Source organism: Phocoena phocoena, chromosome 4 (assembly GCF_963924675.1).
Source record: "Phocoena phocoena chromosome 4, mPhoPho1.1, whole genome shotgun sequence".
Lineage (NCBI taxonomy): Eukaryota > Metazoa > Chordata > Mammalia > Artiodactyla > Phocoenidae > Phocoena > Phocoena phocoena.
Genome location: NC_089222.1, coordinates 19,228,941 through 19,255,497, shown reverse-complemented (window position 1 = coordinate 19,255,497; position 26,557 = coordinate 19,228,941). Strand labels below are relative to the sequence as shown.

Below are 26,557 nucleotides of genomic sequence, written 5' to 3'. Positions count from 1 at the left end.
CATATGTGTGAAAACCGTGTCTTACTTAGTTGTAATGCCGTCTTAAACCAAGGTTGGCAACCTGGTACATCTAAATTTTAAGAGAATGTAGTCTCTCAATAAGCTAATTATAATTTTTTTCTAGTTTGGAATCAAAAGAGATTCCTATTTCTCTTAATATATAGGAACTAAGTAAGCTTTCTTATTTTGAATTCTCTAAGGTCATATCATAGTAGAATGTTTTAGCAGAGTTGAATAGATTTGTTGGATTCTAGAATATCTGGTCTTAAAATCTGTCTCTACTTCCACTCTCTTAGAAAAGGCTCTGACTTAAAAGGAATCTCACATTATTAAGTCCTGAGTATGTAATCCTTAAATAACCAAGGATAGGAATGATAAATTGCTGGAATTTTTATATTGAATGACCTGACATTCTATAACTTGAATTGCCAGATTTTCACACACAAAAAAGAAATCTTAACAATGATTTCTTTTAAAAGATGTTATATTCCATTATTCGAATTGTTAAAAGTATCATAACTATTAGAAGATATTTTATCTTTTTTTTTCATTTTATCTTTTTAAATGCAATTATATTCTTAGACTTTTACAGTAATTTTGGTAATAGTGTAAGACTTATTTTCTATATATTACCATTATTAGCCTGTGGAGCATTTTTTACTTATTGATTGATTGATTGATTGATTGATTTTTCTAGACAGCTCAGAGCAATTAATTTTTTTATAGGTTTGGCATTTTTAAAAAATTTTTTTTGAAGTATAGTTGATTTACAGTGCTGTGCCAATCTCTGCTGTACAGTAAAGTGACTAAGTTATACACATATGTACATTCTTTTTTATATTTTATATTATGGTTTATCACAGGATATTCAATATAGTTCCCTGTGTTATACATTAGAACCTTGTTGTTTATCCATTCTAAATGTAATAGTTTGGATCTACCAATCCCAAACTCCCAGTCCATCCTTCTCCCTGCCCAACTTGAGTCTGTTTCTGTTTTGTAGATAGGTTCATTTGTGCCATATTTTAAATTCCACATATAAGTGGTATCATATATTTGTCTTTCTCTTTCTGACTTCACTTAGTATGACAATCTCTAGTTGCATCCATGTTGCTGCAAATGGTATTATTTTGTTTTTTTTGTGGCTGAATAGTATTCCATTGTATATATTTACTACATCCTCTTTATCCATTCCTCTGTCGATGGACATTTAAGTTGTTTCTGTGTTTTGGCTATTGTGAACAGTGCTGCTATGAACATAGGGGTGCATGTATCTTTTGAATTATAGTTTTGTCCAGGTATATTCCCAGGAGGGGGATTGCTGGATTATGTGGTAATTCTGTTTTTAGTTTTCTGAGTAGCCTGCATACTGTTCTCCATAGTGGTTGTACCAGCTTACAGTTCTCCCCAACAGTGTAGGAGTTCCCTTTTCCCCACATCCTCTCCAGCATTTGTTATTTGTAGGCTTTTTAATGATGGCCATTCTGACTGGTGTGAGGTGGTACCTCAGTGTAGTTTTGATTTGCATTTGTTTAATAATTAGTGATGTTGAGCATATTTTCATGTGCCTATTGGCCATCTGTATGTCTTCTTTGGAGAAATGTCTATTACGGTCTTCTGCCCATTTTTCAATTGGGTTATTTGTTTTTTTGTTGATGAGTTGCATGAGTTTTTTGTATATTTTGGAGATTAAGCCTTGTCTGTTGCATCATTTGCAAGTATTTTCTCCCATTTGGTAGGTTGTCTTTCTTTTTTTTTTTATGGTTTTCTTTGCTGTGCAAAAGCTTGCAAGTTTGATTAGGCCCCATTTGTTTATTTTTGTTTTTATTTATATTGCCTTGGGAGTCTGACCTAAGAAAACATTGGTACAATTTATGTCAGAGGATGTTTTGCCTATGCTCTCTTCCAGGAGTTTTATGGTATGTTGTCTTATGTTTAAGTCTTTAAGCCATTTTGAGTTTATTTTTGTGCATGGTGTAAGGGTGTGTTCTAACTTCATTGATTTACATGCAGCTGTCCAACTTTCCCAGCACCATTTGCTGAAGAAACTTTCTTTTTCCCCTTGTATATTCTTACCTCCTTTGTCAAAGATTAATTGACAATAGGTGTGTGGTTTATTTCTGGGTTCTCTATTCTGTTCCATTGATCCATATGCCCGTTTTTGTACCAGTACCACACTGTTTTGATTACTGTAGCTTTGTAGCATTGTCTGAAGTCTGGGGAGTTTTGCCTTTGTTTTTTTCCTCAGGATGGCTCTAGCACTTCTGGGCCTTTTATGGTTCCATATAAATTTTTGGATTATTTGTTCTAGTTTTGTGAAAAATGTCATGGGTAATTTTATAGGGATCGCATTAAATCTGTAGAATGCTTTGGGTAGTATTGCCATTTTAACAATGTTAATTCTTCCAGTTCAAGAGCATGGGATATCTTTCTATTTCTTTGAATCCTCTTTTATTTCCTTTATTAATGTCTTATAGTTCTCAGCATATAAGTCTTTCACCTCCTTGGTCAGGTTTATTCCTCAATTTTTTTTGGGGGGGGGGTGCAATTTTAAAAGGTGTTTACATTCCCTTTCTGATATTTTGTTGTTAGTGTAAAGGAATGCAACCGATTTCTGAATGTTAATCTTCTATCCTGCTACTTTGCTGAATTTATTTGTTAGATCTAGTAGTTTTTGTGTGGAGTCCTTAGGGTTTTCTATATATAGTATCATGTAATCTGCATATAGTGACAATTTTACCTCTTCCCTTTCAATTTGGATACCTTTTATTTCTTTTTCTTGTCTGATTGCTGTGGCTAAGAATTCCAATACTATGTTGAAAAGAAATGGTGAGAGTGGTCATCCTTGTCTTGTTCCAGATTTTAGTGGGAAGGCTTTCAGCTTTTCATCATTGATTATTATATTGGCTGTGGGTTTCTCATAAATGGCTTTAATTATGTTGAGATATGTTCCCTCTATTCCCACTTTGGTAAGAGTTTTTATCATGAATGAATGTTGAATTCTGTCAAATGCTTTTTCTGCATCTTTTGAGATAATCATGTGGTTTTTGACTTTTCTTTTATTAATGTGCTGTATTGCACTGATTGATTTGCATATGTTGAACCGTCCTTGTGAACCTGGGATGAATCCCACTTGGTCATAGTGTATGATCTTTTTTATGTGTTGTTGGATTCTTTTTGCTAATATTTTGCTGAGGATTTTTGCATCTATATTTATCAAAGATATTGGCCTATAATTTTCATTTTTGGTGGTGTCTGTCTACTTTTGGTATCAGGGTGATGGTGGCTTCATAGAATGTCTTTGGGAGTGTTCCCTCCTCTTCAGTCTTTTGGAAGAGTTTGAGAAGAATCAGTGTAAGTTCTTTGTATGTTTGGTAGAATTCACCTGTGAAGCCATCTGGTCCTAGACTTCTGTTTGTAGGAAGTATTTTTATTACAGATTCTATTTCACTTCTAGTGATTGGTCTGTTCAAATTATCTATTATTGATTCAATTTTGGTGGTCTGTATGCTTCTAGAAAGTTATCCATTTCTTCTAAGTTGTGAAATTTGTTAGCATATAATGGTTCATAGTATTCTCTTATGTTTTTTGTATTTCTGCGGTATCAGTTGATACTTCTTCTTTTTCATTTCTCATTTTGTTTATTTGGGTTCTCTCTCTTTTCTTCTTGGTGAGCCTGGCTAGAGGTTTGTCAATTTTGTTTACCCTTTCAAAGAACCAGCTCTTGGTTTTGTTGATTTTTTCCTTTTTTTTTTTAATCTCTATTTTATTTATTCCCTTCCCAATCTTTATTATTTCCTTCCTTCTGCTGACTTTAGGTTTTGTTTGTTCTTCTTTTTCTAATTCTTTTAGGTGATAGTTTAGGTTGTTTACTTGAGATTTTTCTTGTTTTTTGATGGAGGCCTATATCACTATAATTTCCCTCTAAGAACTGCTTTTGCTGTGTCCCATAGATTTTGTATGGTTGTGTTTTCATTGTTGTTTGTCTCAAGGTAGATTTTAATTTCCTTTTTGATTTCCTCATTGACCCATTGGTTTTTTAGTAGCATGTTATTCAGTCTCCAACTAATTGTTCTTTTCTCGTTTCTTTTCCTGTGGTTGATTTCTAATTTCATGCCATTGTGGTCAGAGAAAATGCTTAAAATAATTTCTGTACTCTTAAATTTGTTGAGGTTAGTTTTGTGACCTAGGATGTGGTCAGCCCTAGAGAATGTTCTGTGTGCACTCAAAAAGAATGTGTATTCTGTTTGTTGTGGAGTGTTGTTGTTTGCTTTTTTTTGGATGTAGTATCCTGAAACTATCAATTAAGTCTAACTGTTGTATCATTTAGGACCTCTGTTACCTTGTTGATTCTCTGTCTGGAAGATTTGTCCATTGATGTGAGTGGGGTGTTAAAGTCTCCTACTATTGTATTCCCATCAATTTCTCCCTTTATATCTGTTAGTATTTGTTTTATGTATCGGAGGTGCTCCTATATTAGGTGCATATATGTTGATAAGTACAAAATCATCTTCTTGTATTGATTCTTTTATCATTATGTAGTGTCCTTCTTTATCTTTCTTTATAACCTTTGCTTTAAAGTCTATTTTGTCTGATATGAGTATTGCAACTCCTGCTTTCTTGTCATTTCCATTTGCATGAAATATCTTTTACCATTCCCTCTTTCTCAATCTATGTGTATCCTTTGCCCTAAGGTGGGTCTCTTGTAGGCAGCATATTGTAGACTCTTGTTTTTTCTATCCGGTCTGCCACTCTATGTCTTTTGATTGGAGCATTCAGTCCATTGACAGTTAAGGTAATTATTGATATATATGTATTTATTGCCATTTAAAACCTTGTTTTCCAGTTGATTCTTTGTTTCTTCTTTGTTCCTTTCTTTTTCTGTTTTTCTTTTTGTGGTTTCATGATTTCCTTTTATTTTATGCTTGTGTTCTTTCTTCGGTTTTTGTGAATCTATTGTATGTTTCTCATTTGTGGTTGCCCTGTTTTCAAGTATGTTAACCCCTTCCCATATATGCTTGCTTTAGACTGGTAGTCATATAGGCTCAAACACATTTAAAAAAAAGAAAAAGAATCTGCATTTTCTTACTCTCCTTCCCCACATTTTATGATTTTGATGTCCCTTTCTACATCTTCATGTTTATCCCTTTGCTGTTCCTTGTGTTTATCATTGCTTTCACAAATAGTGTTGTTTTTTTTTTTCTTTTTGATCTCTATACTGGCTCATTTAAGTGATTTACTTTCCAATTGTGATTTCCTCCTTCCTATTTCTTCTTGCTGCTTCTTTTCTATTTAGAGATGACCTTTCCATATTTCTTTCAGGATAGGTTTAGTATTGCTGTTTTCTTTCAATTTTTGCTTGTCTGAGAAATTATTTATTTCTCCTCCTATTCTACATGATAATCTTGCTGAGTAGAGTATTCTAGGTTGCAGATTTTTCTCTTTCAAGACTTTGAATATATTTTGTACGCCCTCCTGGCCTGCAGTGTTTCTGTAGAGAAATCAGCTGATAGTCTTATGGGGGTTCCCTTGTAAAGAACTCTTGGTTTTTCTCTTGCTGCCTTTAGAATCCTCTCTTTATCTTTAACTTCTGCCATTTTTATTATAATATGTCTTGATGTAGGTCTGTTTGGCTTCATCTTCTTTGGGACCCTCTGTGCTTCCTGTATCTGGATATCTGTTTCCTTCTTTTAGTTTGGGAAATTTTCAGCCATAATTTCTTCAAATACATCTTCAATCCCCTTTTCTCTTTCTTCTCCTGGAATCCCTGTTATGCATAGATTGACCTGCTTTATATTATCCCATAGGTCTCCTATGTTGCTTTAACTTTTTTTTTTCATTTGGCTTTCTCTCTTCTGTTTTGATTGAGTAATTTCCATTAGTCTATCTTCCAGGTCACTTATTCTTTCTTCTGCATTATTCATTCTGCTATTCATTGCCTTGAGCTCAGCTTTTGTCTCAGCAAATGAATTTTCTAATTTTTATTGTCTCCTCCTTGTAGTTTCAAGTTCCTTTTTACAGTAATCTGCCTTTCTGTTGATAGCCTTTCTTAATTCCTTCAGTATTTTCATTACCTCCTTTTTTAACTCGGTGTCTGTTAGACTGAGGAGGTCTTTTTCATTGTTCCTGCAGGCAATTTTTTTGGTCTTTTAACTAAGAGTGGTTCCTCTGCTTTTTCATTTTGCTTATATTTCTCTTACTCTGTGAGTTCAGGAGAAACAATTATCTACTGCGGTCTTGGAGTGCTATTTATAAGCAGGAGAATCCCTGTGTAGCTTGTGTGGGTTCAGTATTTTTTTGACATGAGTGCTGTTTTTGGTTTGGATGCTTGCTGTCTCTTTCTTAGCATGTGCTGGCTATTATCCCCTTGATCGGGGTGTGCAGGTGCATGCTCCCAGGGAGGCGGGGGCAAGAGTTGGCTCCCGGTCGCAAGTTTCTCTGCAATGGCGGCAGCAGGTCATGTGTCCCTGGGGAAGTTGGCCCTAGATCTTGGGACCATAGATGGCATAGGTGGCAGCGGTGTGTTGTGCACCCCGTGGAGGCGGGGGCAGTGGTTGGCACCGGGTTGCAGGGCCCTTGTCAGCAGTGGTTGGCTGTGCGCACTCCCGGGGAAGTTGGTCCCACTTCATGGGACCCTCTGCAGTGGTGGGCCGTGCCAGCTCCTGGAAAGGTGAGGGCAGTGATCTGCACCCCCGCTCACAGGACCCTTGAAAGTGGCAGCAGCAACGGCAGCGTTCCGCACCTGCCTCTGGAGTCCGAGATGTCAGCCATGGCTCACGCCTGCCTGCCTCTGGAGCTCATATAGGCAGTGCCCTGCTGCCTGTGAGCATGCAGAGAAAGAAGCTCCTATGGCAGGCCCACCCTTCTCCTCTCATGCCCCCCAACAATGGTCCCTTGCCTCTGGTGGGCCCAGGCTTCTTCCCAGATGCCCTCAGTTGTGGCACCCTGCACCCTACCCCCCTCAGGCTTTGTTCACACAGCCAACCCCAGTCCTCTCCCCGGGGTCTGACCTCCAAAGCCCGAGCCTCAGTACCCAGCCCCCACCTGCCCCAGCGGGCAAGTGGACAAGCGTCTCAGGCTGGGGAGTGCCGGTCAGCATTGACCTGTGCAGGTCTGTCTCTGCTTTGCCCTCCACACACCTGTTGCTGTGCTCTCCTCCAAGGCTCTGAAGCTACCCCTCTGTCCCCGCCAGTGGACAGAGGGATTGAGGGGACTTCCCAGTGTGCAGAAACCTTTCCTTTTCCACAGCTCCCTCCCAGAGGTTCAGGCCCATTCCCGATTCCTTTCTCTCTCTTTTTCTTTTGCCCTGCCCAGTTACATGGAGAGTTGCTTGCTCTCTTGGAAGTCTGAAGTCTTCTGCCAGCATTCAGTAGATGTTCTGTGAGAGTCATTCCACACATAGATGTATTTTTGATGTATCTGTGGGGAGAAGGTGAGCTCCACGTCCTACTCCTCTGCCATGTTGATCCGGTTCCCCGAGGATTTATTTTTTAAATAATAGTGTGCTAAGTATTATCAAAGAAAACCACAAAATTACATAAATTATAATGAAAGTTCCCAAGGGAATTTTATAGGCCATTTTTGCTATAAAAGAGCGTTCAGAGTGTAGGGAGATCATCATAAGTTGGTTGGTCAGTTTCGGTGACTAATTTTTAATTGAGGATTAAAAGGGATTCTTATTTCCCACCTCATTTGAAGGAAAATCCAGTTAGTGTGTACATAGTGAATTTTTTCCTGAATATATTTATTTTCCCTATCAATTCAGATTCTTTTGTCTATAGTAATAAATCCCAAACTCGATTTTGTTTTCTTTTTCCAGTCCTCATGTGGTACTGGGGACCTTTACATCTAAGCCTCATCTCAGATGCATCCAATTAAATTTTACTGGTGTGAGAGATATTAGAATTACACCTTGTGCCCTCATGCAGGCATATCCATACTACTAAATCCAAGAAGACAAGCTTTTTAGTAGAAATAAGTTTAAAGTCTTTCATTTTTATTCCCTACTACTACCATACCAGTTTTCCTCCTCTCCTCACCTCCCTAATAGAGTATTCTACTGAATTTCAATAACAGTAACAATTACCAGTTTTAACAGAACTTATGTATGTCCACAAATTCTGGGGAAAACACCAATTTGATGTGGCTTATCAAAAAATAAACAGTCTCCCCAAACTCCCCAAATTAAAACTTTAATTTGATTTAAAAATCAATTTAAAACAAATCACTAAACTGTGTCTGTCTGTAGAAATCCTCTGTCCAGATAAAGGAAGAGGTAGGTTTCTCTTGTACATTGTTGATAAAATGATTTAAGGAGTAGGTAGTATTTTCGATAGGATGATTTTATAAACCTCTCCTGTGATCTCCAATTGCTTTACTTAGAAAAGAGTGTAAGTATTAAATATTTATTTCTAAACTTTCCTTTTTGTCATTCCCTTTCTGATCACCTTGTACTTTTTTTCTCTGAAGATTAATTTCCTTTCTCTCCTTTTAATCATCTGGTTGAAAGTGTTCATTGTATAGGCTGTAACCTCTGTCTTCAGACTCATCCTGTGCATTTTCAAATGAGCTGATAAAATTTCTTCTCATTTTTTAAAAAATTACATTTTAATTATCAATTGCATTTTTCCATTTTTGTTGAGATATAATCGACATTTAACATTGTGTTAGTTTAAGGTATGCAACATAATGATTTGATATTCTTTGTCTTGACTTTAGAATTTTAGAGGTTATAACCTAGTCTACCCTCCTATAAATAAGACAAACTTTTTTCATACTGCCAATTTGTGTAAGTTCTGCAGTATTAAATTTTGGTCATTAGAAAGACGGACAATCTCTAACAGCTAAAGGAGTTATTAGAAATTCAGTTCATCTTTCTGTTGACCAAAACTTATTTCTAAATTCCTACCCATTGGTTTTAGTTCTGACATTGAGGGTGACACAGAATAGGTCTAATTTAGATACAGCTTTAGTAATCTCTGTGCTCTGCACTAAGTATCTTACTCTCTTTTTGTATTTATGCTCATGACACTAGATTACCTTTCTTTGTCCTTTCCAGTTTGTAAATATGACTGTACTGTTTTTTGCTTTTAGCTTATGTGTACAATTCTTCTACTTTCTTGCAAATGCTTGATTGCTTACATCAAAATCTCAGTGCTTGGGTGGGATTTATTTTCAGTTAGTCCATCTTTGTGTTCACTCATCCCATGTTCTGTTTCTCAAGTTTACCAAAAACCTTTTAGCTCTGTATATGTCAAGCAAATGACATCTGTTGCCGATCACTAGAAGTAGAAGTTCAGATTCTTTGCCCACTGCATACTGATCACCAAGGAAGACACAACACAGTCAAGCATTGGATGGAACAATGCTTTACTCATATGGAGAAGGGACAGACAGAGCAAGATTAGCTTCAGTAGTGTCAGTCCCCCATGGTCCAGCAGTCAACACAGAGCAGTTGCCCTGCATGCACCACTCTTGTGCCACAGAACTAAGGACCCTATTCTGTCCTCTCAGGGGACAGATTTAATAGTGGGGTTGGCCAGGTGCCATATGATGCACACACTTAAGCAGAACAAAAGAAGACACACTGAGTCTAAAACGGGAGTGATATTCCCACACAAGGTGATAAACCCAGCACAGTCCATGAAGACTCTTATTACTTGATAAGGAAGTATTCCAGACCCAAGGCCTCTTCCTGTGAAGCCAAGTGTGGGTCAAAACACTGTACAGGAGACTGCCTTTCCCAACAGTCTACCCCTCACCCCTGCTCGACCACTGACATGGCAGATAAAGCATGTCAATCACCCACCCCAAACTTGAAGGCAGAATTGGGTTCACCAGGGTCCCAGAACAATCTGTTTGGATGTGGAGTGTTCATAGAGCCTTCCTGTCATTAGGAAACAGCACTTTACCAGGCCCGTTAGGAGAGCCAGACCCAGGAAGACAGTCAAGCCACCCTAGAGGGTGGTCTTCAATGTGGATTAAGCCAGCTAAAGAGGTCAAATTGTGAGTTTGGGGAGACTGTGTGTGTACAGTTGATAACCATCCCTCCTGAGCATGGATGTTCATCAGCTCAGTTTTCAGCGTCCCCAAATTGTTGACGTATACACAGTAAGAAATGCTGACAATAACACAAACACCACCTTGTTCTGCCAGCAGGTAATTGAGGGCTATTTAGTTATCCATCACCACCTTGACTAGTGAGTTCAGTGAGTCTCATTGGCTTGGATGGCTTGGGCATAGTGTTAGCTATTTCTGCCATGGTTGAGGACAGGACTCCATTTTTTTCTAGGGCCTGCATACCTATTCCCAGTATTAGAATTTGGATAGCAGAATGAAACCAGTGGTTAGTTTGTCTTCCCAGGAGGATACTGTGAGCCACTTTGTAGTACATCAGCAGAAGGGGTCCTTTTCAGCCCTCTCTGCAGTTGCTGACATGGACAGTCAGCCTTAGAACTCTGAGGCAACAATCCTTCCCCTGGAGGCAGATATTCTATTGCCCATTGGGGTCCACAGAGAAATACATAACCCTGAGGGGTGCAGGGGACACATGTCAGGGATTTTGTTCTGATAATGCTGACTAGTCCAGTTATATACAGCCTTGGCTTGCTTTTACCATGTGGTTGCAGGGAGAGAAAAATTACATACTGGGCATCCAAGTCCAAAATGTCGGTATAGATCAGTAATAAGCATTCTTGTACAGGGTTTTTTTTCTGTCACATCATAGGAAATATTAAAGTAAGGGACTCCGGAGCATGCCTGCATCTGGGCCTGTATCAAAGGAGTGACCCAGCTATTTGACCCATTGACAACTTGAGGAAGTTCTGAGCAGTTTTGTGTCAGCCAGGCCATTACAGTGGGAATGCGGAACGAGAAGGAATTCATTCTGTGATGACAAATCCCAGCATTGTTTAAGTTTGCCTCCTCTGACTATGGCTGTTGTTGTAACAGACACAGCAGATGATTCTGTAGGAGTGAGAAGAGGAAAGATTAATGTTTCTACTCCTCTCCCACTTCATGAATCTTCTCAGGCCAGAGCTACTCTGGTCTGCTGCTTGTGATACTAGCTGCCCTGGTATTGCAACCCAAGCCAGATGTTACCTCCTCTGTGGGCACCCAGTGCCTTTGTGGCTTGACACAAACTTTTTGGCCTCAGTTGGCCAGTCTAGGGAAGGGCTGCACAAACTTGACATGTCTGTTAACGTCACCCACCTGATTGAAAGGGTCAGTGTGCCCAGTACTACTAGAAGGACCCTCGCTAGCACCCTGATACTCCTTGATTTCATCTCCCACCTTTTTGGTATCCCATAGGTAAGGAGGTTCCCCAAGGTATGTATCATATCCAGACTAGAGTCAAGGAGCCCTGTCTGGGGTACAGTCGTAGGCAGAACTGCAGATCACCCCAAAGACGTACACTCCAACAGGAAAAAAGAAGAATGAATGACATGTTGAGATTGTGATTTTGCAGGCACAGCCTAAGCACATGGCTGCCTAGTCTACTTCCACCACAACCATACTCAGTATTTCCCAATGTGTGTTGCAGTGCCTGTTTTCCTTGCACTGGAGTGTCTAGTAGCCATAGTCCCTGAGAGTGTGCCCATTGTTGTCTTGCTTGGGCAGTGAAGGATGTTCCTTGGTCAGAGTGAAGTCCCATGGGGTATCCAAAAATATGACATAAATTTTATTCAAGGACAGCTATGTTTCAGCATCCACATGCCAGACTGGAGTAGCTATACAATAGCCTGACTAGGTGTTATGGCAGTGAGGCATCATCTTTGCCTGTGGCTGGTGGTTAGGGGTTTAATGTGAACAATCTGCCAGATCCAGGTGAGTCCCAGTCCTTGGTTAATGTGTCCCAGTTCTTCTCTCTGGATGATTTGAGTATATTGACAAAAATCACAAGATTGTACTACATCCTTAGACTTCTGGGTTATCTCTTGGGCTCTGGCCCATTTTTGCATCTGAAGTAGACTCCTTTTTCCATAGATGTACCCACCAGGCAATTTTTGCAGCCCACTGGGCACAAACTTGATCGACACGAGTTCCATTTATGTTTTTATTTTAAGTTCCTTTGCAAACACAAATGTGTGGTCCTTCACAAAAACATGCTACTAAAAAAAGAACAAAAAAAGTCAATGAAGAAATTAAAGAGGAAATCAGAAGACACCTCAAGACAAATGAAAATACAGCTTGCCAAAATCTATGGGATGCAGAAATGCAGCTCTCAGAGGGAAGTTTATAGTGATACAGGCCTACAAGAAACAAGAAAAATCTCAAATAAACAACCTAACCTACCATCTGAAAGAGTTAGAACAAAGCCCAAAGTCAGCAGGAGGAAGGAAAAATAAAGATCAGAGAGGAAATATAAAAATAGAGACCCCCCCAAAAAAGACAATAGAAAAGATAAATGAAATCAAGAGCTAGTCTTCTGCAAGCATAAACAAAATTGATAAGCCTTTAGCTAGGCTCGTTAAGAAAAAAAGAGAACCCAAATAAACAAAATAAGAAAAGAAAGAGGAGAAATTACAACTTATACTCAGATATACAAAAAACTCATAAGAGTATATTATGAATGGTTATATGCCAACAAATTGGAAACCTAGAAAAAAATGGGTAAATTTCTAGAAACGTACACTTTTCCAAGACTGAATCTGGAAGAAATAATCTGAGCAGACAAGTCACTAGTAGTGAAATTGAATTAGTAATCAAAAAGTTCCCAGCAAATAAAAGTCCAAGACCTGATGGCTTCACAGGGGAATTCTACCAAACATGTAAAGAAGAGCTACTATCTATCCTCAAACTATTACAGAAAATTGAGGAACACTTCTGAATTCATTCCATGAGGCCACCATTACCCTGATACCAAAACCAGACGAAGATATTACCAAAAAAAAGAAAATTACAGACCAATATCTCTGATGAATATAGATGCAGAAATTCTCAACAAAATATTAGCAAACCTAATTCAACAATATATAAACAGGATCATACACCATGATCAACTGGGATTTACTATAAGGATGCAAGGATGGTTTAATATCCACAGATCAGTCAGTGTAATACACCACATTAACAAAATGGAGACTACAACCACATCATCATTTCAATAGACATAGAAAAGGCATTCGACAGATTTCAACACTTATTCATGATAAACACTCTAATCAAAGTTGATATCAAGGAAACATATGTAAACATAATAAAGGCTATTTGTGACAAACCCACAGTTGACATCATACTCAACAGTGAAAAGCTGAAAGCTTTTCCTTTAAAATCAGAAACAAGAATGCTCACTCTTGCCACTTCCATTTAACATAGTATTGGAAGTCCTAGCCATGGCAATCAGAGAAGAAAAAGAAATAAAAGACATCTAAATTGGAAAGGAAGAAGTAAAACTGTCACTGTTTGCAGATAACATGATACTATATATAGAAAACCCTAAAATGACCACCAGTATACTATTAGAAGTAATAAGTGAATTAAGTAAAGTTGCAGGACACAAGATTAATATACAGGAATCTGTTGCTTTTCTATATACTAGTAATGAACTATCAGAAAGAGAAAGCAAGAAAACAACCCCATTTAAAATTGCGTCAAATGGAACAGAATAGAAAATCCAGAGATAAACCCATGCACGTGTGGTCACCTAATCTATGACAAAGGGGCAAGAATATAAAATGGAGAAAAGACAATCTCTTTGATAAGTGGTGCTGGGAAAACTGGACAGCTACATGTAAACGAATGAAATTAGATACTATAAATCTCTTAGACGAAAACATAGGCAGAACACTCTTCGACATAAATCACAACAACATCTTTTTCAATGCACCTCCTAGAGTAATGAAAATAAAACCAAAAATAAACAAATGTGACCTAATTAAACTTAAAAGCTTTTGCACAGCAAAGGCTGTGCAAAACGATAAACAAGACGAAAAGACAACCCTCAGAATGGGAGGAAATATTTGCAAGCAAAACAATCAACAAGGGATTAATCTCCAAAATACACAAACAGCTCATGCAGCTCAATATCCAAAAAACAACCAACCCAGTCACAAAATGGGTAGAGGATGTAAATAGACATTTCTCCAAAGAAAACATACAAATGGCTAAAAAGCACATGAAAAGATACTCAAAATCACTAATAGAGAAATGCAAATCAAAACTACAGTGAGGTATCACCTCACACTGGTCAGAATGGCCATCATCAAAAAATCTGCAAACAATAAATGCTGGAGAGGGAGAAAAAGGAACCCTCCTACATTGTTGGTGGGAATGTAAACTGGTACCTCCACTGTGGAGAACAGTATGGAGGTTCCTTAAAAAACTAAAAATAGAGCTACCATATGACCCAGCAATCCCACTCCTGGGCATATATCCAGAGAAAACCATAATTTGAAAAGATACATTCACCACAGTGTTCATTGCAGCACTATTTACAGTAACCAGGACATGGAAGCAACCTAAATGTCCATCGACAGAGGAATGGATAAAGACGATGTGGTATATATATACAATGGAATATTACTCAGCCATAAAAAAGAACAAAATAATGCCATTTGCAGCAACATGGATGGACCTAGAGATTGCCATACTGAATGAAGTAAGTCAGACAGAGAAAGACAAGTATCATATGATATCATTTATATGTGGACTTCGAAAAAGGGTACAAATGAACTTATCTACAAAACAGAAATAAAGTTACAGATGTAGAAAATAAACTTATGGTTACCAGGGGGTAAGTGGGGGAGGGATAAATTGGAAGACTGGGATTGATACATACACACTACTATATATAAAATAGATAACTAATGATGACCTACTGTATAGCACAGGGAACTATACTCAATACTCTATAACAGACTATATGGGAAAAGAATCTAAAAAAAGAGTGGATATATGTTTATGTATAACTGATTCACTTTGTTCTACACCTAAAACTAACACAACATTGTAAATCAACTGTACTCGAATAAAAACTTTTTTAAGTTTTTATCAAAAAGAATAAGATACCTAGGAATAAGCTTAAGCAAGATGGAAGACCTGTACTCTGAAAACTATAAAACATTGATGACAATAACTGAAGATGATACAAAAAAATGAAAAGATATCCCTTGTTCTTGGATTGGAAGAATTAATATTGTTTAAATGGCTATACTACCCAAAACAATCTTCAGATTGCAGTCCCTATCAAAATACCCATGACATTTATCACATAACTAGAACAAATAATCCTAAAACATATATGGAGTCACAGAAGACCCTGAATAGCCAAAGCAATCTTTAGAAAAAAGAACAAAGCTGGAGGTATCATGCTTCGTGACTTCAGACTACACTACGAAGCTACATTAATCAATACAGTATAGTACTAGTACAAAACCAGACACATAGTTCAATGGAACAGAATAGAGAGCCCAAAAATAAGCCCATGCACATATAGTCAGTCTTCAACAAAGGAGGCAAGACTGTACAGTAGAGAAGATACACTCTCTTCAATAAGTGGTTTGGGAAAACTGGACAGCTACATGTAAAAGAATGAAATTAGAATATTTTTTCACACCATATACAAAAATAAACTCAAAATGAATTAAAGACCCAAGTGTAAGACCTGAAACCATAAAACTCCTAAATGAAAACACAGGCAGGACACTCTTTGACATAAATTGTAGCAGTATTTTTTTGGATCTGTCTCCTAAGGCAAAGGAAACAAAAGCAAAAATAAACAAATGGGACCTAATTAAATTTAAAATCTTTTGCAAATCTTTTAAGCAAAGGAAACCATCAACAAAATGAAAAGACAACCTACTAAATGGGAGAAAATATTTGCAAATGATATGGCAGATAAGGGGTTAATACCCAAAATATATAAACAGCTCATACAACTAAATATTAAAAAACCAAACAGCCTGATTTTAAAATGGGCAGAAGACCTGAATATACATTTTTCCAAAGAAAGCATACAGATGGCAAACAAGCACATGAAAGGATGCTCAACATTGCTAATCACCATAGAAATGCAAATCAAAACCACAGTGAGATATCACCTCATGCCTGTCAAAATGGATGTCATCAAAAATACCACAAGTAACAAATGTTGTCCAGGATGTGGAGAAAATGAAACCCTTATACACTGTTGGTGGGAATGTAAATTGGTACAGCCACTATGAAAAACGGTATGGAGGTTTCTCAAAAAACTAAAAATAGAACTACCATGTGATGTAGCAATTCTACTCCTAGTTTTATGTCCAAAGAAAACAAAAACACTTATTTGAAAAGACATGTGCATTCCAGTGTTCGTAACAGCATTATCTGCAGTAGCCAAGATAAGGAAGAAACCTAAGTGTTCATCAACAGATGAATGGATAAAGATTTGGTATATATACATTGTATGTGTGTGTGTGTGTGTGTGTGTGTATATATATACACACACACACACACATACATACAATGGAAGATTACCCAACCATATAATAGAATGAAATGTTGCCATTTGCAACAACATGGATGGACTTGGAGGGTATTATGCTTAGTGAAATAAGTCAGACAGAGAAAGACAAATTCTGCATTTTCACCTTATATGTTATATCTAAAAAATTAAATGAATGAATATAACAAAACAAACAGACTTACAGATATAGGGAACAAACTAGTGGTTACCTGTGGGGAGGGCCAGGATAGGGGTAGGGATTAAGAGGTACAAACTACTATGTATAAAACAAGTAAGCTATAAGGATGTACTGTACAACATAGGAAATATAGCCAATATTTTATAACTTTAAATGGTGGGTAAATCTATAAAATACTGAATCAGTATGTTGTACACCTGAAAGTAATAATTATAAACCAACTTAACTTCAATAAAAATTTAAAAATAAAAAAAAGATCCTTTGCCGTGAGTATCTACATAAGTGACATGTTTTTTTCTTCCCAGGGAGCAAGCTGCTGCCATAGTTCTTTTCCGTATATGGGGGATCCATTAATAGTCCAGTCTTTTAGTTGCCATTTGCCTGACCAGATGGCTAAGTCATTGGCAACAGCCCATTTGTTGGTGAAAAATGTATCAAGGAATGGTAGTAGAGGTGGCCTGCACTGCCATTACCACAGTGCAGAGCTTGACCTATTGGAATGCCCACACCTGATAGTCAAAAGATGGCCATTTACTGGTTCAGATGGTAGCTGCAACCCAGCAGACCTCATCTGCCTTTAGTTTCACAGAGCTGTCAGTAAGCCATGCCATAATGTCATCTTTGAATCTTAGGCCTTAGGAATTGCACCTGCTGTGCCTAGGGCCTGGACTTTATCTGGATTTATAGTCAAATTGGTACTTATCATTCTGTCAGTGACTAAGTGTAGCCACCATGAAATTAGTATTGTAGCCGTGTAGTTAATATAAGGGATGACTAAAATTTCTGTAGTACTTGAGCTTATTGAAGATCAAGCCCTGCCCTCTGGTAGCATATTATAGAAGAATTTAGGTATCCCTGCAGGAGTACAGTAAAAGTATATTGTAGGCTGTTCAGTGAGAACAAAAATTGGTCATGACCTCATTCTGCAGAGGGATCGAGTAGAAGGCATTAGCCAGATCAGTCAACAGCATACTTGTTTTCCATATGGGTTGCACTGTCTCAGTGATGGTGATAATATCAGAAACTGCTAGGGCAAAAGCTGAAACTTCTACATTTATCCTTTGGTAATCTGTCAACCTCCAAACTCTGGAGGCCTTCCTTACTGGCCTGATTGGGCTGCTTGTATTGTCTCGAATTAACAGAGCGATGTCCTTTTCCCCACCGTAGATACAGTATTTTTGTTGAACAACGCACCATGATTTGGCCAGCTCTGGAGCAGGCTAGGAATGCAGCTGGCCCATTAAGCTTGAATTTGTCCTTGTTGTGGTACATACCGCTTGAGGCAATGGTGGTTTTCAGTACCGTACACAGCCAAAATGTTAATAATGCCTATTACGTATTCAATAGTAGGAACCAGGATCATCAGTACCTGAAATGGTCCAAAGAATCTCATCCACAAATACATGTGGACTTGTCTTCCATGGGTAACTACATTCTTCCCAGACCTACTATTTTAATTCTGCCTCTGTGGGGATCTGTCTTTTGGGCACCAGTATCCAAAGGCCCCATAGAAGTTTAGCTCCCCTCTCCCCTTTTCCCTTCTATCTTGACAGGGGCATAGGGCCTCTGGTCCCCAACGGGGACCCAGAGATCTTGGCCCCATCCCTGTGTTATTCAGCCCTAGATAGTTAAAGTCTGCAGTGCCCCTTCATCAAACAGATGCACCAACCAGGCTGTATGAGACTCCCCTGGCTCCTGTTCATATCCGTCCTTCAGTTTCCATATTTCACTTTCGAAGAAGGACTTCATTTCAACACTTTTGTTTTCAGCAATGCCATAGGTGGTTTTGCATTGAGTGAAACAGGTTTTATTTGAGGCCTGTAAGCCACCTGGATCAGGTAAAATTTCCTGCATGGGACCCCTTTATTTCTCTCAGACATCATTTGTGACCCTTAAGACACCTTGAGAGTTGGGGGGCGTGAAATGGGAGCGCAAAGGTGACCAAGAGCCCAGATTATTGTAGCCCTACACTTTTTAGGACCCATTTCACATTTCCACCCTCATGCATTGCACCAGCTTTTCCCTGTTAACAGAGAGATTATCAATATCCCTATTTATCCCCATATGGCCAGAGGGAGGCCAGCACATCAGTCAGTTCATCACCACCACCCCTCCCCCAGAGCCAGCTGCCTAGCCCTTTCATTCTATCATGCCATGGTGTTTTTTGTTGGCAACTGTATCTCTTGGTAAGGGAGTGTTCCAAGGCTAAGGCCTATTCTTATGGAGCCAAGTGGAGGTCTAAAGACTACATGAACAAGACTCTCTTTCCTAATAGTACATAACAGTGTCCCTCTCAAGACTTCTCTTCTCACCAAATGAAAAAGGCGGGGAGGTGTTAAAAGGAAACTTTTGAAGGTGATGAGTATGTTTATTGCCTTGATTATAATAGTACCATGCATGTATGCATATGTCCAAATGCATCAAACAAACGTGAAGTTTTTTGCATGTCAAATATGTCTCAATAAAATTGTCAAAAAATAACAACAAAGACTATCTTCTCTGTACTCCCTTCACCCCACCACATTAAAAAAAAAAATCTGCTCCTTGACAGGCCACCTGAATTTGGTTCATTTATTCCCATTGTGGTGTTAACATTATACATAGGCATTTTAATAACAACCATTATTTTCTTCTAGAAGCATGAAAATTGTCCCTTTAAAATACAACTCATTGGGCTTCCCTGGTGGCGCAGTGGTTGAGAGTCCGCCTGCCAATGTAGGGGACGCGGGTTCGTGCCCCGGTCCGGGAGGATTCCATATGCCGCGGAGCGACTGGGCCCGTGAGCCATGGCCGCTGAGCCTGCGCGTCCGGAGCCTGTGCTCCCCAACGGGAGAGGCCACAGCAGTGAGAGGCCTGCGTACCGCAAAAAAAAAAAAAAAAAAAATACAACTCATTATGAAATGATGCCATTATGCTATACAATACTTTTTATAGCTCTTAACATTTTTTTCAAAAATAATTTTGCAAAAATGCTGATAGATTAGTGTCTCTGACAAATATGCCCAGCTCCCTCCCTCAACAAATTATTTTTCTGTTTGTTTTCTTATTTTTATATTATATAGTTATTCATTCAAAAAATATTTATTGAGCAGCAGCTATGGGTTAGGCACTGTTAAATAACATGCAGATCTGAATAAGATTTTGTGTAATAGCAAAACAACAAAACATTTATGTTTTGTAGTAGAAATACCTTCAGAGTATAGTAGAGCCCCCAAATAGAGAAATTAACAAAAATACAACTGATTTTTCATCTAAGTTACTGTTAGACATTATTATTAAGTTATTTAATTAAGTCCCTGTAATGTACCAAGATTTGGTACATTAAAGAGCCAAGATTTGGGAGGAGAAGTAGTTGATTGGGAGGCATCATTGGACAAGGTGTAGATAAAACTTGACTGATGTCTTTGTTCTACCTATAATTTGCTGTGTGAACTTGAATGGATAGAGTAATTTCATCTTTTCTGGCCTTGTTTTTAAATTTAGAGTTACAAGTAAGGAAACTTCTTACATGCTGTCTTACATCTGGGGTTATGATTTTACTTTGGGTCAGCTGTCTTTAGTCTTTTGCTTATCTGTTGTTGATCTCTTGTGATTATAGATACATATTACATAATACTTTTGTTGGCTTTCCACATCTTGCCTCCAGGAAGACCATATCTTGTGAGCCATCTCCATAGATCCCCATGGGCTGCTCTTCAACATTGCTGCCCATTATAATTATTATGCCCACCTTGCATCTACTAGTTAGTTGATGCTACCTTCTTTCTGCTGTTCTGTGATCTCATCATCTTCATTGTACTGGAAGCCAAATTCTGTTTGAGTATCTCCTATTGCCAGCTCTAGCCTACAGAATACAGCTGTTATGGAGTTTCTCAGCAATGCCTGTGCCCCCATCACCAGTCTTTTCTTTATTGCCTTGGTAAACAATATTCTCTGGGCCCTCCTGAGGAACGTACTCAACTAGTAGGTCTTCTGAGTTTATACAACAGATCCTTTATGGCATGCTTTACTTTACTGTGTTTTAAATGCCTTTCTTCACAGTCTGCCACAACGATTCTCAGATCTCTTATTTCATTAATATGCAACGTTGCTTTTTCCAGGAGTCATCCAGCAATGTGTTAGGCCATTTCCATGGGCCTTAAATCCTGAGGCAAGGGAGGAGAGTGCCCTATATCTAAAAACTCTCGTATCCTGTTTGATATTCCCATTTCCAGTCCAGTATCTTCAGCAGACACTCTCTTGGTTCTTACTGGTTCAAGTTGGCCCATTCCTGCAGCACCTATAGCATATAATCCTTCTCCTCCTTTAGCAGACCCAGCACTTCCCCATTTGGGCTATGCTGAAATTTGACCTTAGCTTGGAGCTACAAGGGAAGGTTAGTATAGAGCATGAGGAGGGCTACTAGCATTGTCCTTAAGGTACTTGCTTCGCTTGAGGTTTCCATACATTCGAGGGGAGGGGTGGGTGGAGGAGGCATGCTACCCTCTAACATGAAACTTATTTGCAGACCCACAAGTTCATGGGAAACTTGGAGTTGAAGGTTATCAGCTGCATCCACCAGTTATTCTTTGAACTTGCACTTCTTTCCTATATGGCCCTGATTTTGGCGTAGACTTGCCTGGGATGCAAAGTCCCTTAAATTCTGCCACCCTTAAAATTGAGTTCTGGGTCTGGTCTTCAGTATGTTCAGCTCTTTATCTGCAGGAGATAAGGATCTCATTAAATGTTGCCAGTTGTTGATTTAAACTGGTGATTAATTAGCCTGTCATTTTCTCTGTTTAGCATCTCAGTGACAGCCATAGTCCTTAGTCCATAGTCCTTATAGTTATTAATTACCCTCATCCCTCAAATGCTTGGCATGTTGTACAAGCTAAGTGCACATCTCCATTCACCCGCAAGTGAATTAGCAAATGGCTGCTATTCTGTGTCAGAGACTATCGTTAACTTCACTTACAACCAGAAATTGAGTCCTTCCTCATAGTAGTCCTTCCTTCAAGTGATCCAAGCTCAGAATCCCATCATTGAGGTCTGCTTCTTAGGACTACACTTGGTACCAACTGTTCAGGTCACATTCCTTAGAAGCCCAGCCTTAGTCAGAGATTTTTGTGCTAGTGATACATTGAAGTTTGTATTCTCCTGAGAAGCCTCTAAGAAAGTGAGGAATATAGGATTAAGCAGGAGACACACTAACAGAAATGTGGTTTCAGAAGAAATTTTGTTTGAGCATCATCTCAGAAGGAATTTTGAAAAATAAATTGCACCTCAGAGGTTGTACTGTCCTGAGGCAAGGAGGGTGGGCTCTTTTACCCTCCTATATCATTCCCCACTGGCTATGAGCCTCATCCTGAAGGAGGGAAAGGGTGTGGACAGGAGAGGCAAGGTAGAGCATAGGAATCTTTGTACCAGGTGGTTCTTTTCAGCCATGGTCAATTCTCCAGAGAAAGATGCAGGTAAGCGCCATTAGCTGTCAATACAGGAAGAAGCAGGAAGATTAGCCTTGTATATTAGGATTTGGACATCTGGGCGGGGCCTCAACAGCATCTACCAGAGGTTCCTCCTATGTGCTAGAGACTTTACCAGCAAGCATTATCTCATTCAGTGGTGTCTCAATCAGCTTTCAAGAGAGTGATTATGCACATCCATTCACTTATATGAGTTCAGTATCATTGGTAGCTTGAAATTGGCCATGGAGGGAGTAATCACATCACAGAAATCTGCAAGTGCAACAATTCAGGGCCCCATCCCCCAGAGCTAGTTGTTAAAACTTTTACCAGCATTCAAATTTTATAACAACCTTATGAAGTCGGTATCATATTTTATAAATGAGAAAACTGAGTATCAGAGTGATTAATATACTTGTCATCTCTCATGTAGCTACTAAGCTATAGAATTGTAAATCTAGCTTTGTCTGGTTCCAAAACTTGGACTCCTACTGTTACAGCATGTTGCTTTTTTTTTTTTGGCTGCCCCAGGTCTTCATTGGGGCATGTGGGAATCTTTAGTTGGGGCATGTGGACTCTTAGTTGCGGCATGCGGACTCCTAGTTACAGCATGGAGCCTTCTTAGTTGCAGCACGTGGACTCAGTCCCAGCATGCGAACTCTTAGTTGTGGCATGTGGGATATAGTTCCCTGACCAAGGATCGAACCTGGGCCCCCTGCATTGGGAACGTGGAGTCTTACCCACTGGACCACAGGGAAGTCCCCAGCATGTTGCTTTTTGAACACAGAAACTTCGTTCTCTTTTTAATCATTTGAGAGTTGGCTAAATTTCTAGATGACCCGGAATGCACTTTGATCACCAACACCTTCTACTCCAAGTTAATGATTTTATTGTATTTCTCTAGTAAATAGCAGCCCCAGGACACATCACTCTATCATTTTGCCTCTGTTTTTTTTTTTTTTTTTTTTTTTTAATTTATTTATTTTTGGCAGTGTTGGGTCTTCGTTTCTGTGCAAGGGCTTTCTCCAATTGCGGCGAGCGGGGGCCACTCTTCATCGCGGTGCGTGGGCCGCTCACTGTCATGGCCTCTCCCGTTGTGGAGCACAGGCTCCAGACGCGCAGGCTCAGTAGTTGTGGCTCACGGGCCCAGTTGCTCCGCGGTATGTGGGATCTTCCCAGACCAGGGCTCAAACCCGTGTCCCCTGCATTGGCAGGCAGATTCTTAACCACTGCGCCACCAGGGAAGCCCTGCCTCTGTTTTTAAACATTCTTCCCTTTATCGTGTTTTCTTAACTGCTCTTTCTGGAAAGTAAAAGGTATCCAGTAAATATTTGTGAAATGAATAAATGATGACCCTTTAATATGAAATTAGATTTTTCTACAGGAAGGACAAATTAACATACCCTTCTTTAATTAAAATCATAGGTCAGAAATTCTCTCGAAGTGCCACAGTATAATGTGGGAAGTATTTCATGTTGAACCAGAGTTGATACACATTTGAAAAAGGTGTAGCTTACTCTCAAGTAACTAAGGGATTTTTAATGCATTTTTAATTAAATGTAAGTGCAAATAGAATTGCTTGGTTCCACCTTATGTTGAATTACAATATGAAGTAAATTGAATGATTAAGCTGAAAATGACTTTAGTCTTCATATAGACTTGAAAATCTTTTCAACTTTTGTGGCATAGAATTGACTGCTTCTGTTGTGTTTTTGTTTGTATTTCTGAAGCAAGGAGAAGTCAGGCTGAAGTGTTTGAAAGCTCTACAAAGTCTGTATACCAATAGAGAATTATTCCCCAAATTGGAGCTATTCACTAACCGATTCAAGGTAAGAATGCTTAGCGTATTTCCTTTTTCACTTTAAAAATGCTCGTTTTAGCTAGTTTAGCAAATGACATTACCATAACAAGTGTTTAGGTCATATTCTTTACTGCATATTCTTTAAATGAACCTGTATTAAATAGATGAATCTCTGCTTTACAAAAGATATTACCAACATGAGTTCTTATTCATTACCTTCAATAGAAGGCTCACCTGCTTAAAATAAGATTTTTTTCACAGACAGCTTTTTATAGTTATATTAATTTTGCAAGGTAGGTTTGTCTCTGTTAGAGAATGCCAGTTGATGAAAAAGATTTTATATTATAAACATTTATAACACCTCCTGGTGTGTGCATAGGACTATGATAATATGGTTTCAAGAGTAAAGCTTTCCATTTAATCTAATCATCATTAGACTAATCTATCATTAGTCTTCCATGAACTCCCCCAAAGACATTACCTCAGATCTGTCTCCACTTACTTTCTGTTCATGGTTGGTTTGATGTATAACTTTTCTTCAGGATCGCATTGTATCAATGACACTTGATAAGGAATATGATGTTGCTGTGGAAGCTATTCGATTGGTTACTCTGATACTTCAGTAAGTATAATATTTTAATTTAATCTGCTAATATATATATTTTTTAAAGTCGGGAAGATTTTTATTGTTCATAAGGGAAGAAATTTTTACTGTTAGTTTTATTTTATTTTATTTTTTTTTAAAACATCTTTATTGGAGTATAATTGCTTTACAATGGTGTGTTAGTTTCTGCTTTATAACAAAGTGAATCAGCTATACATATACATATGTTCCCATATGTCTTCCCTCTTGCGTCTCCCTCCCTCCCACTCTCCCCATCCCACCCTTCCAGGCTGTCACAAAGCACCGAGCTAATATCCCTGTGCCTTGCGGCTGCTTCCCCCTAGCTATCTACCTTACTACGTTTGTTAGTGTGTATATGTCCATGACTCTCTCTCGCCCTGTAAAAGCTCACCCTTCCCCCTCCCCATATCCTCAAGTCCGTTCTCCAGTAGGTCTGCGTCTTTATTCCTGTCTTACCCCTAGGTTCTTCATGACATTTTTTTCCCCTTAAATTCCATATATATGTGTTAGCATACGGTATTTGTCTTTTTCTTTCTGACTTACTTCACTCTGTATGACAGACTCTAGGTCTATCCATCTCATTACAAATAGCTCAATTTCATTTCCTTTTAAGGCTGAGTACTATTCCATTGTGTATATGTGCCACATCTTCTTTATCCATTCATCCGATGATGGGCGCTTAGGTTGTTTCCATCTCCGGGCTATTGTAAATAGAGCTGCAATGAACATTTTGGTACATGACTCTTTTTGAATTTTGGTTTTCTCAGGGTATATGCCCAGTAGTGGGATTGCTGGGTCATATGGTAATTCTATTTGTAGTTTTTTAAGGAACCTCCATACTGTTCTCCATAGTGCTGAACCAATTCACATTCCCACCAGCAGTGCAAGAGTGTCCCCTTTTCTCCACACCCTCTCCAGCATTTATTGTTTCTAGATGTTTTGATGATGGCCATTCTGACTGGTGTGAGATGATATCTCATTGTAGTTTTGATTTGCATTTCTCTAATGATTAATGATGTTGAGCATTCTTTCATGTGTTTGTTGGCATTCTGTATATCTTCTTTGGAGAAATGTCTATTTAGGTCTTCTGCCCATTTTTGGATGGGGTTGTTTGTTTTTTTGTTATTGAGCTGCATGAGCTGCTTGTAAATTTTGGAGATTAATCCTTTGTCAGTTGCTTCATTTGCAAATATTTTGTCCCATTCTGAGGGTTGTCTTTTGGTCTTGATTATGGTTTCCTTTGCTGTGCAAAAGCTTTGAAGTTTCATTAGGTCCCATTTGTTTATTTTTGTTTTTATTTCCATTACTCTAGGAGGTGGGTCAGAAAGGATCTTGCTGTGATTTATGTCATAGAGTGTTCTTCCTATGTTTTCTTCTAAGAGTTTGATAGTTTCTGGCCTTATATTTAGGTCTTTAATCCATTTTGAGCTTATTTTTGTGTATGGTGTTAGGGAGTGATCTAATCTCATACTTTTACATGTACCTGTCCAGTTTTCCCAGCACCATTTATTGAAGAGGCTGTCCTTTCTCCACTGTACATTCCTGCCTCCTTTATCAAAGATAAAGTGTCCATATGTGTGTGGGTTTATCTCTGGGCTTTCTATCCTGTTCCATTGATCTATCTTTCTGTTTTTGTGCCAGTACCATACTGTCTTGATTACTGTAGTTTTGTAGTATAGTCTGAAGTCAGGGAGCCTGATTCCTCCAGCTCCTTTTTTCGTTCTCAAGATTGCTTTGGCTATTCGGGGTCTTTTGTGTTTCCATACAAATTGCGAAATTTTTTGTTCTAGTTCTGTGAAAAATGCCAGTGGTAGTTTGATAGGGATTGCATTGAATCTGTAGATTGCTTTGGGTAGTAGAGTCATTTTCACAATGTTGATTCTTCCCTTCCAAGAACAAGGTATATCTCTCCATCTCTTTGTATCATCTTTAATTTCTTTCTTCAGTGTCTTATAATTTTCTGCATACAGGTCTTTTGTCTCCTTAGGTAGGTTTATTCCTAGATATTTTATTCTTTTTGTTGCAATGGTAAATGGGAGTGTTTTCTTGATTTCACTTTCAGATTTTT

At 38.5% G+C, this 26,557-nt stretch overlaps 1 protein-coding gene across 2 annotated transcripts in view; it reads left to right on the top strand.

The window, feature by feature from the left end:
- STAG1 (STAG1 cohesin complex component) overlaps nt 1-26,557 on the top strand; it is a 306,358-nt gene that overhangs the window by 176,682 nt on the left and 103,119 nt on the right. For both annotated transcript variants that reach the window (XM_065876744.1, XM_065876743.1), the window contains exons 10-11: nt 23,794-23,892; nt 24,407-24,486. In XM_065876744.1, the coding sequence (XP_065732816.1) occupies nt 23,794-23,892; nt 24,407-24,486 (179 nt within the window). The remainder of the gene's footprint in view (nt 1-23,793; nt 23,893-24,406; nt 24,487-26,557) is intronic.